This window comes from Saccoglossus kowalevskii, chromosome 8, assembly GCF_978046115.1.
Source record: "Saccoglossus kowalevskii chromosome 8, keSacKowa6.1, whole genome shotgun sequence".
NCBI classification, from domain to species: Eukaryota; Metazoa; Hemichordata; class Enteropneusta; family Harrimaniidae; genus Saccoglossus; species Saccoglossus kowalevskii.
In genome coordinates this window covers 21,061,527-21,078,417 of record NC_140648.1, presented here as the reverse complement: position 1 = coordinate 21,078,417, position 16,891 = coordinate 21,061,527, and the positions used below count along the sequence as shown (strand labels likewise).

The 16,891-nt window shown below is 38.3% G+C and overlaps 1 protein-coding gene across 1 annotated transcript; it reads left to right on the top strand.

The window, feature by feature from the left end:
• The first annotated feature begins 15,113 nt into the window (after nucleotides 1–15,113).
• Nucleotides 15,114–16,309, top strand: LOC102808504 (uncharacterized). Its single transcript, XM_085502954.1, has 2 exons — nucleotides 15,114–15,626; nucleotides 15,666–16,309. The coding sequence occupies exons 1-2, from the start codon at nucleotides 15,114–15,116 to the stop codon at nucleotides 15,780–15,782; spliced, it is 630 nt and encodes a 209-aa protein (XP_085359080.1). The 3' UTR covers nucleotides 15,783–16,309.
• Nucleotides 16,310–16,891: the final 582 nt, after the last annotated feature.

Genomic DNA, 16,891 nt, shown 5'->3' with positions numbered 1-16,891 from the left:
ACACACATGAGCTAATACAATTGCAGCTGTCTTCATCTCTGAAATAAAGGTATAAACACACATGAGCTAACACAATTGCAGCTGTCTTCCCCTCGGAAATAAAAGTATAAACACACATGAGCTAATACAATTGCAGCTGTCTTCCGCTCCGAAATAAAGGTATAAACACACATGAGCTAATACAATTGCAGCTGTCTTCCCCTCTGAAATAAAGGTATAAACACACATGAGCTAATACAATTGCAGCTGTCTTCCCCTCTGAAATAAAGGTATAAACACACATGAGCTAATACAATTGCAGCTGTCTTCCCCTCTGAAATAAAGGTATGAACACACATGAGCTAATATAATTGCAGCTGTCGTCCCCCTCCTAAATAAAAGTATAAACACACATGAGCTAATACAATTGCAGCTGTCTTCCCCTCTGAAATAAAGGTATAAACACACATGAGCTAATACAATTGCAGCTGTCTTCCCCTCTGAAATAAAGGTATAATCACACATGAGCTAATACAATTGCAGCTGTCTTCCGCTCCGAAATATAGGTATAAACACACGAGCTAATACAATTGCAGTTGTCTTCAGCTCCGAAATAAAGGTATAAACACACGAGCTAATACAATTGCAGCTGTCTTCCCCTCTGAAATAAAGGTATAAACACACAAGAGCTATTACAATTGCAGCTGTCTTCCCCTCTGAAATATAGGTATAAACACACATGAACTATTACAATTGCAGCTGTCTTCCCCTCTGAAATAAAGGTATAAACACACGAGCTAATACAATTGCAGTTGTCTTCAGCTCCGAAATAAAGGTATAAACACACGAGCTAATACAATTGCAGCTGTCTTCCCCTCTGAAATAAAGGTATAAACACACAAGAGCTATTACAATTGCAGCTGTCTTCCCCTCTGAAATATAGGTATAAACACACATGAACTATTACAATTGCAGCTGTCTTCCCCTCTGAAATAAAGGTATAAACACACATGAGCTAATACAATTGCAGCTGTCTTCCCCTCTGAAATAAAGGTATAAACACACATGAGCTAATATAATTGCAGCTGTCGTCCCCCTCCTAAATAAAAGTATAAACACACATGAGCTAATACAATTGCAGCTGTCTTCCCCTCTGAAATAAAGGTATAAACACACATGAGCTAATACAATTGCAGCTGTCTTCCCCTCTTAAATAAAGGTATAAACACACATGAGCTAATATAATTGCAGCTGTCGTCCCCCTCCTAAATAAAAGTATAAACACACATGAGCTAATACAATTGCAGCTGTCTTCCCCTCTGAAATAAAGGTATAATCACACATGAGCTAATACAATTGCAGCTGTCTTCCCCTCTGAAATAAAGGTATAATCACACATGAGCCAATACAATTGCAGCTGTCGTCCCCCTCCTAAATAAAAGTATAAACACACATGAGCTAATACAATTGCAGCTGTCTTCCCCTCTGAAATAAAGGTATAAACACACATGAGCCAATACAATTGCAGCTGTCGTCCCCCTCCTAAATAAAAGTATAAACACACATGAGCTAATACAATTGCAGCTGTCTTCCCCTCTGAAATAAAGGTATAATCACACATGAGCCAATACAATTGCAGCTGTCGTCCCCCTCCTAAATAAAAGTATAAACACACATGAGCTAATACAATTGCAGCTGTCTTCCCCTCTGAAATATAGGTATAAACACACACGAGCTAATACAATTGCAGCTGTCTTCCGCTCCGAAATAAAGGTATAAACACACGAGCTAATACAATTGCAGCTGTCTTCCCCTCTGAAATAAAGGTATACACACACAAGAGCTATTACAATTGCAGCTGTCTTCCCCTCTGAAATATAGGTATAAACACACATGAGCTATTACAATTGCAGCTGTCTTCCCCTCTGAAATAAAGGTATAAACACACGAGCTAATACAATTGCAGTTGTCTTCAGCTCCGAAATAAAGGTATAAACACACGAGCTAATACAATTGCAGCTGTCTTCCCCTCTGAAATAAAGGTATAAACACACAAGAGCTATTACAATTGCAGCTGTCTTCCCCTCTGAAATATAGGTATAAACACACATGAACTATTACAATTGCAGCTGTCTTCCCCTCTGAAATAAAGGTATAAACACACGAGCTAATACAATTGCAGTTGTCTTCAGCTCCGAAATAAAGGTATAAACACACGAGCTAATACAATTGCAGCTGTCTTCCCCTCTGAAATAAAGGTATAAACACACAAGAGCTATTACAATTGCAGCTGTCTTCCCCTCTGAAATATAGGTATAAACACACATGAGCTATTACAATTGCAGCTGTATTCCCCTCTGAAATAAAGGTATAAACACACATGAGCTAATACAATTGCAGCTGTTTCCCCTCTACAATAAAGGTATAAACACACATGAGCTATTACAATTGCAGCTGTATTCCCCTCTGAAATAAATGTATAAACACAGATGAGCTAATACAATTGCAGCTGTCTTCCCCTCTGAAATAAAGGTATAAACACACAAGAGCTATTACAATTGCAGCTGTCTTCCCCTCTGAAATATAGGTATAAACACACATGAGCTATTACAATTGCAGCTGTATTCCCCTCTGCAATAAAGGTATAAACACACATGAGCTAATATAATTGCAGCTGTCTTCCCCTCTGAAATATAGGTATAAACACACATGAGCTAATACAATTGCAGCTGTCTTCTCACCTGAAATAAAGGTATAAACACACATGAGCTAATACAATTGCAGCTGTCTTTCGCTCCAAAGTAAAGGTATAAACACACGAGCTAATACAATTGCAGCTGTCGTCCTCTCTGAAATAAAGGTATAAACACACATGAGCCAATACAATTGCAGCTGTTTCCCCTCTGAAATAAAGGTATAAACACACATGAGCTAATACAATTGCAGCTGTCTTCCCCTCTGAAATAAAGTTATAAACACACATGAGCTATTACAATTGCAGCTGTCTTCCCCTTTGAAATAAATGTCTAAACACACATGAGCCAATACAATTGCAGCTGTTTCCCCTCTGAAATAAAGGTATAAACACACATGAGCTAATACAATTGCAGCTGTCTTCCCCTCTGAAATAAAGTTATAAACACACATGAGCTAATACAATTGCAGCTGTCTTCCCCTCTGAAATAATAGTATACCCACACATATGCGCTAATACAATTGCAGCTGTCTTCATCTCTGAAATAAAGGTATAAACACACATGAGCTAATACAATTGCAGCTGTCTTCCCCTCTGAAATAAAGGTATAAACACACATGAGCTAATACAATTGCAGCTGTCTTCATCTCTGAAATAAAGGTATAAACACACATGAGCTAACACAATTGCAGCTGTCTTCCCCTCGGAAATAAAAGTATAAACACACATGAGCTAATACAATTGCAGCTGTCTTCCGCTCCGAAATAAAGGTATAAACACACATGAGCTAATACAATTGCAGCTGTCTTCCCCTCTGAAATAAAGGTATAAACACACATGAGCTAATACAATTGCAGCTGTCTTCCCCTCTGAAATAAAGGTATAAACACACATGAGCTAATACAATTGCAGCTGTCTTCCCCTCTGAAATAAAGGTATGAACACACATGAGCTAATATAATTGCAGCTGTCGTCCCCCTCCTAAATAAAAGTATAAACACACATGAGCTAATACAATTGCAGCTGTCTTCCCCTCTGAAATAAAGGTATAAACACACATGAGCTAATACAATTGCAGCTGTCTTCCCCTCTGAAATAAAGGTATAATCACACATGAGCTAATACAATTGCAGCTGTCTTCCGCTCCGAAATATAGGTATAAACACACGAGCTAATACAATTGCAGTTGTCTTCAGCTCCGAAATAAAGGTATAAACACACGAGCTAATACAATTGCAGCTGTCTTCCCCTCTGAAATAAAGGTATAAACACACAAGAGCTATTACAATTGCAGCTGTCTTCCCCTCTGAAATATAGGTATAAACACACATGAACTATTACAATTGCAGCTGTCTTCCCCTCTGAAATAAAGGTATAAACACACGAGCTAATACAATTGCAGTTGTCTTCAGCTCCGAAATAAAGGTATAAACACACGAGCTAATACAATTGCAGCTGTCTTCCCCTCTGAAATAAAGGTATAAACACACAAGAGCTATTACAATTGCAGCTGTCTTCCCCTCTGAAATATAGGTATAAACACACATGAACTATTACAATTGCAGCTGTCTTCCCCTCTGAAATAAAGGTATAAACACACATGAGCTAATACAATTGCAGCTGTCTTCCCCTCTGAAATAAAGGTATAAACACACATGAGCTAATATAATTGCAGCTGTCGTCCCCCTCCTAAATAAAAGTATAAACACACATGAGCTAATACAATTGCAGCTGTCTTCCCCTCTGAAATAAAGGTATAAACACACATGAGCTAATACAATTGCAGCTGTCTTCCCCTCTTAAATAAAGGTATAAACACACATGAGCTAATATAATTGCAGCTGTCGTCCCCCTCCTAAATAAAAGTATAAACACACATGAGCTAATACAATTGCAGCTGTCTTCCCCTCTGAAATAAAGGTATAATCACACATGAGCTAATACAATTGCAGCTGTCTTCCCCTCTGAAATAAAGGTATAATCACACATGAGCCAATACAATTGCAGCTGTCGTCCCCCTCCTAAATAAAAGTATAAACACACATGAGCTAATACAATTGCAGCTGTCTTCCCCTCTGAAATAAAGGTATAAACACACATGAGCCAATACAATTGCAGCTGTCGTCCCCCTCCTAAATAAAAGTATAAACACACATGAGCTAATACAATTGCAGCTGTCTTCCCCTCTGAAATAAAGGTATAATCACACATGAGCCAATACAATTGCAGCTGTCGTCCCCCTCCTAAATAAAAGTATAAACACACATGAGCTAATACAATTGCAGCTGTCTTCCCCTCTGAAATATAGGTATAAACACACACGAGCTAATACAATTGCAGCTGTCTTCCGCTCCGAAATAAAGGTATAAACACACGAGCTAATACAATTGCAGCTGTCTTCCCCTCTGAAATAAAGGTATACACACACAAGAGCTATTACAATTGCAGCTGTCTTCCCCTCTGAAATATAGGTATAAACACACATGAGCTATTACAATTGCAGCTGTCTTCCCCTCTGAAATAAAGGTATAAACACACGAGCTAATACAATTGCAGTTGTCTTCAGCTCCGAAATAAAGGTATAAACACACGAGCTAATACAATTGCAGCTGTCTTCCCCTCTGAAATAAAGGTATAAACACACAAGAGCTATTACAATTGCAGCTGTCTTCCCCTCTGAAATATAGGTATAAACACACATGAGCTATTACAATTGCAGCTGTATTCCCCTCTGAAATAAAGGTATAAACACATATGAGCTAATACAATTGCAGCTGTCTTCCCCTCTGAAATATAGGTATAAACACACATGAGCTATTACAATTGCAGCTGTATTCCCATCTGAAATAAAGGTATAAACACATATGAGCTATTACAATTGCAGCTGTCTTCCCCTCTGAAATATAGGTATAAACACACATGAGCTATTACAATTGCAGCTGTATTCCCCTCTGAAATAAAGGTATAAACACACATGAGCTAATATAATTGCAGCTGTCGTCCCCCTCTGAAATATAGGTATAAACACACATGAGCTAATACAATTGCAGCTGTCCTCCCCTCTGTAATAATAGTATACCCACACATATGCGCTAATACAATTGCAGCTGTCTTCCCCTCTGAAATAAAGGTATAAACACACGAGCTAATACAATTGCAGCTGTCTTCCCCTCTGAAATAAAGGTATAAACACACGAGCTAATACAATTGCAGTTGTCTTCAGCTCCGAAATAAAGGTATAAACACACGAGCTAATACAATTGCAGCTGTCTTCCCCTCTGAAATAAAGGTATTAACACACAAGAGCTATTACAATTGCAGCTGTCTTCCCCTCTGAAATATAGGTATAAACACACATGAGCTATTACAATTGCAGCTGTCCTCCCCTCTGTAATAATAGTATACCCACACATATGCGCTAATACAATTGCAGCTGTCTTCCCCTCTGAAATAAAGGTATAAACACACATGAGCTAATACAATTGCAGCTGTCCTCCCCTCTGTAATAATAGTATACCCACACATATGCGCTAATACAATTGCAGCTGTCTTCCCCTCTGTAATAATAGTATACCCACACATATGCGCTAATACAATTGCAGCTGTCTTCCCCTCTGAAATATAGGTATAAACACACATGAGCTAATACAATTGCAGCTGTCCTCCCCTCTGTAATAATAGTATACCCACACATATGCGCTAATACAATTGCAGCTGTCTTCCCCTCTGTAATAATAGTATACCCACACATATGCGCTAATACAATTGCAGCTGTCTTCCCCTCTGAAATAAAGGTATAAACACACATGAGCTAATACAATTGCAGCTGTCTTCCCCTCTGAAATAAAGGTATAAACACACATGAGCTAATACAATTGCAGCTGTTGTCTCCTCCGAAATAAAGGTATAAACACACATGACCTAATACAATTGCAGCTGTCGTCCTTTCTGAAATAAAGGTATAAACACACATGAGCTAATACAATTATTGCAGTTGTCTTCAGCTCCGAAATAAAGGTATAAACACACACGAGCTAATACAATTGCAGCTGTCGTCCCCTCCGAAATAAAGGTATAAACACACATGAGCTATTGCAATTGCAGCTGTCTTCCCCTCGGAAATAAAAGTATAAACACACATGAGCTCATACAATTGCAGCTGTCTTCCCCTCTGAAATAAAGGTATAAACACACATGAGCTAATACAATTGCAGCTGTCGTCCCCTCCGAAATAAAGGTATAAACACACATGAGCTAATACGATTGCAGCTGTCTTCCCCTCTGAAATAAATGTATAAACACACGAGCTAATACAATTGCAGCTGTCGTCCTCTCTGAAATAAAGGTATAAATACACATGAGCCAATACAATTGCAGCTGTTTCCCCTCTGAAATAAAGGTATAAACATACATGAGCTAATACAATTGCAGCTGTCTTCCCCTCTGAAATAAAGTTATAAACACACATGAGCTATTACAATTGCAGCTGTCTTCCCCTCTGAAATAAATGTATAAACACACATGAGCCAATACAATTGCAGCTGTTTCCCCTCTGAAATAAAGGTATAAACACAGATGAGCTAATACAATTGCAGCTGTCTTCCCCTCTGAAATAAAGGTATAAACACACATGAGCTAATACAATTGCAGCTGTCTTCCTCTCCGAAATAAAGGTATAAACACACATGAGCTAATACAATTGCAGCTGTCCTCCCCTCTGAAATAAAGGTATACCCACACATATGCGCTAATACAATTGCAGCTGTCTTCTCATCTGAAATAAAGGTATAAACACACATGAGCTAATACAATTGCAGTTGTCGTTCTCTCTGAAATAAAGGTATAAACACACATGAGCTAATACAATTGCAGTTGTCTTCAGCTCCGAAATAAAGGTATAAACACACACGAGCTAATACAATTGCAGCTGTCGTCCCCTCCGAAATAAAGGTATAAACACACATGAGCTAATACAATTGCAGCTGTCGTCCCCTCCTAAATGAAAGTATAAACACACATGAGCTAATACAATTGCAGTTGTCTTCAGCTCCGAAATAAAGGTATAAACACACATGAGCTAATACAATTGCAGCTGTCGTCCCCTCCAAAATAAAGGTATAAACACACATGAGCTAATACAATTGCAGCTGTCGTCCCCCTCCTAAATAAAAGTATAAACACACATGAGCTAATACAATTGCAGCTGTCTTCTCCTCTGAAATAAAGGTATAAACACACATGAGCTAATACAACTGCAGCTGTCGACCCCTCCGAAATAAAAGTATAAACACACATGAGCTAATACAATTGCAGCTGTCTTTCCCTTTGAAATAAAGGTATAAACACACATGAGCTAATACAATTGCAGCTGTCGTCCCCCTCCTAAATAAAAGTATAAACACACATGAGCTAATACAATTGCAGCTGTCTTCCCCTCTGAAATAAAGGTATAAACACACATGAGCTAATACAATTGCAGCTGTATTCCCCTCTGAAATAAAGGTATAAACACACATGAGCTATTACAATTGCAGCTGTCTTCCCCTCTGAAATAAAGGTATAAACACACATGAGCTAATACAATTGCAGCTGTCTTCCCCTCTGAAATAAAGGTATAAACACACATGAGCTAATACAATTGCAGCTGTCGTCCCCTCCGAAATAAAGGTATAAACACACATGAGCTAATACGATTGCAGCTGTCTTCCCCTCTGAAATAAATGTATAAACACACGAGCTAATACAATTGCAGCTGTCGTCCTCTCTGAAATAAAGGTATAAATACACATGAGCCAATACAATTGCAGCTGTTTCCCCTCTGAAATAAAGGTATAAACATACATGAGCTAATACAATTGCAGCTGTCTTCCCCTCTGAAATAAAGTTATAAACACACATGAGCTATTACAATTGCAGCTGTCTTCCCCTCTGAAATAAATGTATAAACACACATGAGCCAATACAATTGCAGCTGTTTCCCCTCTGAAATAAAGGTATAAACACAGATGAGCTAATACAATTGCAGCTGTCTTCCCCTTTGAAATAAAGGTATAAACACACATGAGCTATTACAATTGCAGCTGTCTTCCCCTCTGAAATAAAGGTATAAACACACATGAGCTAATACAATTGCAGCTGTCTTCCGCTCCGAAATAAAGGTATAAACACACATGAGCTAATACAATTGCAGTTGTCGTTCTCTCTGAAATAAAGGTATAAACACACATGAGCTAATACAATTGCAGTTGTCTTCAGCTCCGAAATAAAGGTATAAACACACACGAGCTAATACAATTGCAGCTGTCGTCCCCTCCGAAATAAAGGTATAAACACACATGAGCTAATACAATTGCAGCTGTCGTCCCCCTCCTAAATAAAAGTATAAACACACATGAGCTAATACAATTGCAGCTGTCTTCTCCTCTGAAATAAAGGTATAAACACACATGAGCTAATACAACTGCAGCTGTCGACCCCTCCGAAATAAAAGTATAAACACACATGAGCTAATACAATTGCAGCTGTCTTTCCCTTTGAAATAAAGGTATAAACACACATGAGCTAATACAATTGCAGCTGTCGTCCCCCTCCTAAATAAAAGAATAAACACACATGAGCTAATACAATTGCAGCTGTCTTCCCCTCTGAAATAAATGTATAAACACACATGAGCTAATACAATTGCAGCTGTCTTCCCCTCCTAAATAAAAGAATAAACACACATGAGCTAATACAATTGCAGCTGTCTTCCCCTCTGAAATAAAGGTATAAACACACATGAGCTAATACAATTGCAGCTGTCTTCCCCTCTGAAATATAGGTATAAACACACATGAACTAATACAATTGCAGCTGTCTTCCCCTCTGTAATAATAGTATACCCACACATATGCGCTAATACAATTGCAGCTGTCTTCCCCTCTGAAATAAAGGTATAAACACACATGAGCTAATACAATTGCAGCTGTCTTCCCCTCTGAAATAAAGGTATAAACACACATGAGCTAATACAATTGCAGCTGTCGTCTCCTCCGAAATAAAGGTATAAACACACATGACCTAATACAATTGCAGCTGTCGTCCTTTCTGAAATAAAGGTATAAACACACATGAGCTAATACAATTATTGCAGTTGTCTTCAGCTCCGAAATAAAGGTATAAACACACACGAGCTAATACAATTGCAGCTGTCGTCCCCTCCGAAATAAAGGTATAAACACACATGAGCTATTGCAATTGCAGCTGTCTTCCCCTCGGAAATAAAAGTATAAACACACATGAGCTCATACAATTGCAGCTGTCTTCCCCTCTGAAATAAAGGTATAAACACACATGAGCTAATACAATTGCAGCTGTCGTCCCCTCCGAAATAAAGGTATAAACACACATGAGCTAATACGATTGCAGCTGTCTTCCCCTCTGAAATAAATGTATAAACACACGAGCTAATACAATTGCAGCTGTCGTCCTCTCTGAAATAAAGGTATAAATACACATGAGCCAATACAATTGCAGCTGTTTCCCCTCTGAAATAAAGGTATAAACATACATGAGCTAATACAATTGCAGCTGTCTTCCCCTCTGAAATAAAGTTATAAACACACATGAGCTATTACAATTGCAGCTGTCTTCCCCTCTGAAATAAATGTATAAACACACATGAGCCAATACAATTGCAGCTGTTTCCCCTCTGAAATAAAGGTATAAACACAGATGAGCTAATACAATTGCAGCTGTCTTCCCCTCTGAAATAAAGGTATAAACACACATGAGCTAATACAATTGCAGCTGTCTTCCGCTCCGAAATAAAGGTATAAACACACATGAGCTAATACAATTGCAGCTGTCGACCCCTCTGAAATAAAGGTATACCCACACATATGCGCTAATACAATTGCAGCTGTCTTCTCATCTGAAATAAAGGTATAAACACACATGAGCTAATACAATTGCAGTTGTCGTTCTCTCTGAAATAAAGGTATAAACACACATGAGCTAATACAATTGCAGTTGTCTTCAGCTCCGAAATAAAGGTATAAACACACACGAGCTAATACAATTGCAGCTGTCGTCCCCTCCGAAATAAAGGTATAAACACACATGAGCTAATACAATTGCAGCTGTCGTCCCCTCCTAAATGAAAGTATAAACACACATGAGCTAATACAATTGCAGTTGTCTTCAGCTCCGAAATAAAGGTATAAACACACATGAGCTAATACAATTGCAGCTGTCGTCCCCTCCAAAATAAAGGTATAAACACACATGAGCTAATACAATTGCAGCTGTCGTCCCCCTCCTAAATAAAAGTATAAACACACATGAGCTAATACAATTGCAGCTGTCTTCTCCTCTGAAATAAAGGTATAAACACACATGAGCTAATACAACTGCAGCTGTCGACCCCTCCGAAATAAAAGTATAAACACACATGAGCTAATACAATTGCAGCTGTCTTTCCCTTTGAAATAAAGGTATAAACACACATGAGCTAATACAATTGCAGCTGTCTTTCCCTTTGAAATAAAAGTATAAACACACATGAGCTAATACAATTGCAGCTGTCTTCCCCTCTGAAATAAAGGTATAAACACACATGAGCTAATACAATTGGAGCTGTCGACCCCTCCGAAATAAAAGTATAAACACACATGAGCTATTACAATTGCAGCTGTCTTCCCCTCTGAAATAAAGGTGTAAACACACATGAGCTAATACAATTGCAGCTGTCTTCCCCTCTGAAATATAGGTATAAACACACATGAGCTAATACAATTGCAGCTGTCTTCCCCTCTGAAATAAATGTATAAACACACATGAGCTAATACAATTGCAGCTGTCTTCCCCTCTGAAATAAAGGTATAAACACACATGAGCTAATACAATTGCAGCTGTCTTCCCCTCTGAAATAAATGTATAAACACACATGAGCTAATACAATTGCAGCTGTCTTCCCCTCTGAAATAAAGGTATAAACACACATGAGCTAATACAATTGCAGCTGTCTTCCCCTCTGAAATAAATGTATAAACACACATGAGCTATTACAATTGCAGCTGTCTTCCCCTCTGAAATAAATGTATAAACACACATGAGCTAATACAATTGCAGCTGTCTTCCCCTCTGAAATAAAGGTATAAACACACATGAGCTATTACAATTGCAGCTGTCTTCCCCTCTGAAATAAATGTATAAACACACATGAGCTAATACAATTGCAGCTGTCTTCCCCTCTGAAATAAAGGTATAAACACACATGAGCTATTACAATTGCAGCTGTCTTCCCCTCTGAAATAAATGTATAAACACACATGAGCTAATACAATTGCAGCTGTCTTCCCCTCTGAAATAAAGGTATAAACACACATGAGCTAATACAATTGCAGCTGTCTTCCCCTCTGAAATAAAGGTATAAACACACATGAGCTATTACAATTGCAGCTGTCTTCCCCTCTGAAATAAATGTATAAACACACATGAGCTAATACAATTGCAGCTGTCTTCCCCTCTGAAATAAAGGTATAAACACACATGAGCTAATACAATTGCAGCTGTCGACCCCTCCGAAATAAAAGTATAAACACACATGAGCTATTACAATTGCAGCTGTCTTCCCCTCTGAAATAAATGTATAAACACACATGAGCTAATACAAATGCAGCTGTCTTCCCCTCTGAAATAAAGGTGTAAACACACATGAGCTAATATAATTGCAGCTGTCTGCCCCTCGGAAATAAAGGTATAAACACAGTTGCAGCTTAGGTATCCTCTAAACATTCATCCCAATTATTTGGTGTGATAATGACATGGCATATTTGACAACTGACTCGACTTATTGTAACACACAAACAATAATATAAAGTCGTCTTCATTTTGGCGACATTCACATTTTGTTTATATAAACCACTTTTTGTTTTTAATTTTGGGTACAAAACTCATTGGCCTTTTAATTCGTATAAAATAATTCTGTTTTGTTATAGATACTAGTATATTGTCGTCTAAATTTTAAATGTGTACAGGCATGCCTCGAGGGAAAAAGAGTAATATAAACTAGATGCGTGTAGCCGGAACAGCCACTGGTGGCGCTATATACAATCGCTCGCGCCGTTGGTCGGTGTAAAAAGCGGAGACACTGGTGCCCAGTTTACTATGATAGAAAGCGTGTACAGTCTTCAAATAACCACAATAGACATAGTGGGAGATCAAGACCGAATATACGTGATTCCGGCGTTTCATAATAAATGCTTTCTATTAAAAATAGCACTTTAAAATAATATTTATGAGATGTGTCTACGTCATAACCTCGTTATTAGCGTATTGCTTACGCAGTGCGCATGAGGTTTGTCAAACAAACTTCATTAATGGTGCTGCATGTTGCCTTCGTATTCGAAACCCACACATAAACGACACTAACAGATATATACACAGACTAACAAGCCACACCAACCCAGCGTTATACGCTGTAATAGGCAATTACAAATCTGGTTTCCCAATAACTCGGGAGACAGTAAATAACTGTGGTGTTGCAGTGTTCTAATATGGGCTGAATAAACATTGAGGTTTTGATAAAACATTGTTGATATTGGAAGCTGCCACGTACAACGTAAAGTAGATTAAATGGTAAATTTGAAAAGCTGGTCCCATAGGACTGTAACAATTATTCTGTCAGAATTGTTAACTTGGGTGGGCTTTAAATATACGGAAGCCCGCGTCACCTGTGATATGAAATTAATGGTATTTGAAATTTAATACTTTAGCTACAGGGCGATTCTGTAGAACTACGTGCTAGATGCTTACACCATTTATTGGCGAATGACTGCTGATCAAATCATCATCGACGATGTGAACGGCACAGAAGCGATTTGCCACTAGAAGGCGTGACTTATAAGAACGGTGTAATGGTGTAATGTGTTCACACTTCGTCAATGATGAGCGTGAAAAGTAGGAAACACATTGTTTTTCGTGACTAGTCGGATCAATGAATTTGAAGCTGATTAAAAAAAAAATAACACGCCATGAAATTGCACGTCAATTGTAGCAATTGTAGACATTAGTCTATAACAGTGTAAATGCAGAAAAGCTGGTCGCAGCATTAGGAAGTTTATATGGTCCCAGTATATCTTGGGGTGGGGTGGTCGCTGAGGTTACAAATAATATATACGTAGATAATATATAACTTATTACCAATATGTAAATAATTATATCCTGAGATGAATAAATGTCGTGACCATCAAATAAAACATCCCTCTTTTCTACGTGCTTCTACGGAGCAACCAAACTATTTCGTTACAGCAGTACAGTATGATTTGCACTGCGTAGTTCGGGTTAATCCTTAACAAGTCACGTGGAACTTTCTGAAGTATATTTTAAATTATTTTTGAAAGGTTTCATACTTCATATCAAGGAATATTTTATATAGGAAAACTGTGACTCCGACAGTGAATGTGTCGTTTCAGTCAAGCCTTAGTCCGGTGAGTACTGGTTCCGCGATTAACGTGACGGTGAACATTATGGACAAGATAACGTTGATATGGCCTCCGCCGTGTTGTTGCTTGTGTCAAAGGTTCCATTCGCAATGTCTGTGTCTGTGATTGTAAAAATACTGTGGCATTTTGAGCGGTCGCTTCAGTTACAGTTAAGAGAAGAAGATTTACTCGTCTACAAAATGAGAATGTATAATTTAGAATACAATAGCACGACCACACTGCAACGACTAATATCACAATCATATTATTAATCATAAATGCATGTCGTTTCGGAAAGCCATCGTCACACCTTAACAGAGCTCATGTTGGAATTATTTGTTGTATTGAATGTGAAATTATGATGGAGAACGCAACACATCACTGTACATTTTATATAGTTTTCGGCAACAGGGAAGTAAACTCGCCTGTAAACCGTATACCAATGTAGTCAAGTTAAAGGGCGGTGGTCGTTACGCCGCGTCCTGTTCGATATGAGACGTATACAACGCGTGTAAAATACATTGTTTATTTACATGAAATTCGAACACGCGCTGCGCAACGACCGCCACCCTTTAAAGCTCACATTGTACGAACAGCATTAGTCTAAATGGTGGCCATGGTTTGTAGAGGGAATTGGCGATAGTGGTAGAGTAAATGTATATGTGGTACTTGTTTTTTTCCTTGACTTACTATTGCCACAACTACCATCGATGGACTCACGTGTCATTGTTCCTGATCCCCATCCACATAGTGCGTTTATGGCCAGAAATCAAATATGGCGCCCACATTGACATATGTTTCTTTTTCTCGAATTAGATTCTATTTAAATACATGTAAACAGCTACATGTATACGATGATATATCACATATTTTGATGTGTTAAGTTACCAGAGTTAGGCTCTGGCTGTTTTGGAAATATTTGACATGTTCATTATTGTTATTTCTATATTTGTTTTCAGATAGAACACTTCAGAATGTCAGAGAAGACTAAGTTGACCGATAGTGGCGTCGTCATGGATCCGTCTGCGGCGTTTAATCTATATATCGGATCGAGCACAAATTCAAATACTCGACAACACGCCCATGATGCGCATGCCCAGCAAATCACAAGACAACAGGTGGCACTAAAGAAGTACAAGAAGTGTGCAACTGCGTCAGTTACATTGGCTGTACTGGCTTTTCTAGTTTTAGCCATCGCTGTCTTGCTGGAAATCTTGGTCCGGTTGTCGGTGTTAGAATCTTCTCCTGGTATTGACACCATCACATACATCGCCTTTGGCCTTGCCATAATGTTCTTCCTCCTCGCCGCCGTCGTTGACTGCTGTACGACAAACCGCTTCAAACGTCTGAAAAAAGTGACGAAAAATCGCCGATTGTTCGTCAGTAAAAAGAAACAGACCACAGCAAGAAACATCAAAGTACAACGAGGAAGAACCGTATATGTGGTACCCGGTAACAGCCCTCTTCCCGAACATGGTGCCAATCATGTTTCGACAAACAACGCGAATTGTCATCCATCCGACCAGGCAGCCGTTCTGCCTGCCGTAACACTTACTATCAATATGCCCACTACAGCTCTCGTCACAGTACGCGACAACGGAGGCGTCGACAATCCTGCGATGAAAGGCACTAACAATGCTTGAATATTACAACTGTCAATTTGTGTCAAAAAAGCATCATATTGTGTCGATCGAACTTATATTTTCATAAATGATAGCATAATCCCTTATTTTTAATTTTCACCATTGAATACTACTACTTCGTTGACGCATTTTAACCTCATCTTTATTTTAATCATACATTGGTCATAAGACCACTGGTTGATTCCCATAGGCAAAAATAAACAAACATTTTAACGATTCGCAAAAAAAAAAAAAAAAAAAAAACCTGTAACATCAAATTCCTGCACGTCAGCTCATTGAATGGAGAAATACTAGGTACACTCACACAAGAATCCGTGCTGTCTCGAGTGTAACAGCCACATTTACGTTCAGTATATTGTAAATGTCACGAGGATGCTGCCTAAAAGTGTGGAGCTTACACCTCGAATGCGAAATAAATGCCTTGCTTCGCCCCATTGCTGTCAGTGAAACGGTACAAATGTTTACATCTGTAAAGCCATCCCAACCAAATCCTTCATAGAGAAGGTGTTATAGGTACTGAATTCCAATACGAAAGAAATGGCTCGACCCCATCTTGGCCAACGTTTTCAATAGTTGAGAAAGAACACTTATTCACAAAATTCTCATATTGCCTCATATTAAAAATATGCGATTTACTAACCCAAATAATGCACACGAAAAAAATATGGCGATTACAATCTGCATATGTTAATACGTACATATAAAATATCTGATTATTACAGAATCTACACAAACTGTGGATTTACAGAAATAAACACATAGCCACGAATAGTACAATAAACCTCAACTGGCAAGAATTCGGGCAAACATGATTATACATATCACAAGGATCACTTGGCGTAAACCGGATCACATAACCAGGTTACATTTTAAAACCATTTGACATTTTTTATACAAATCATTCGGCACCAAATGATAAAACAGTTCCATCGTCACACGTTCATTCAATTGAATTTACCAGATCTCAGCAATAAAAACTTTATTTAGTGGTCTTGTTCCGATTACAGGTGAATTGCAATTTTTTTATTAATTGTCAATTAATTAATTGTTAATTGTCAATTGTTTATATTTACAGATATCAAAACACAGCAACTAATGTAACATTAGAT

Coding starts and splice junctions, on each gene's coding strand:
- LOC102808504 (XM_085502954.1), top strand. CDS start 15,114: ATGTCAGAGAAGACTAAGTTGACCGATAGTGGCGTCGTCATGGATCCG. Junction 15,627..15,665: donor CCGAACATGGTGCCAATCAT/GTTTCGACAAAC, acceptor CCATCCGACCAG/GCAGCCGTTCTGCCTGCCGT.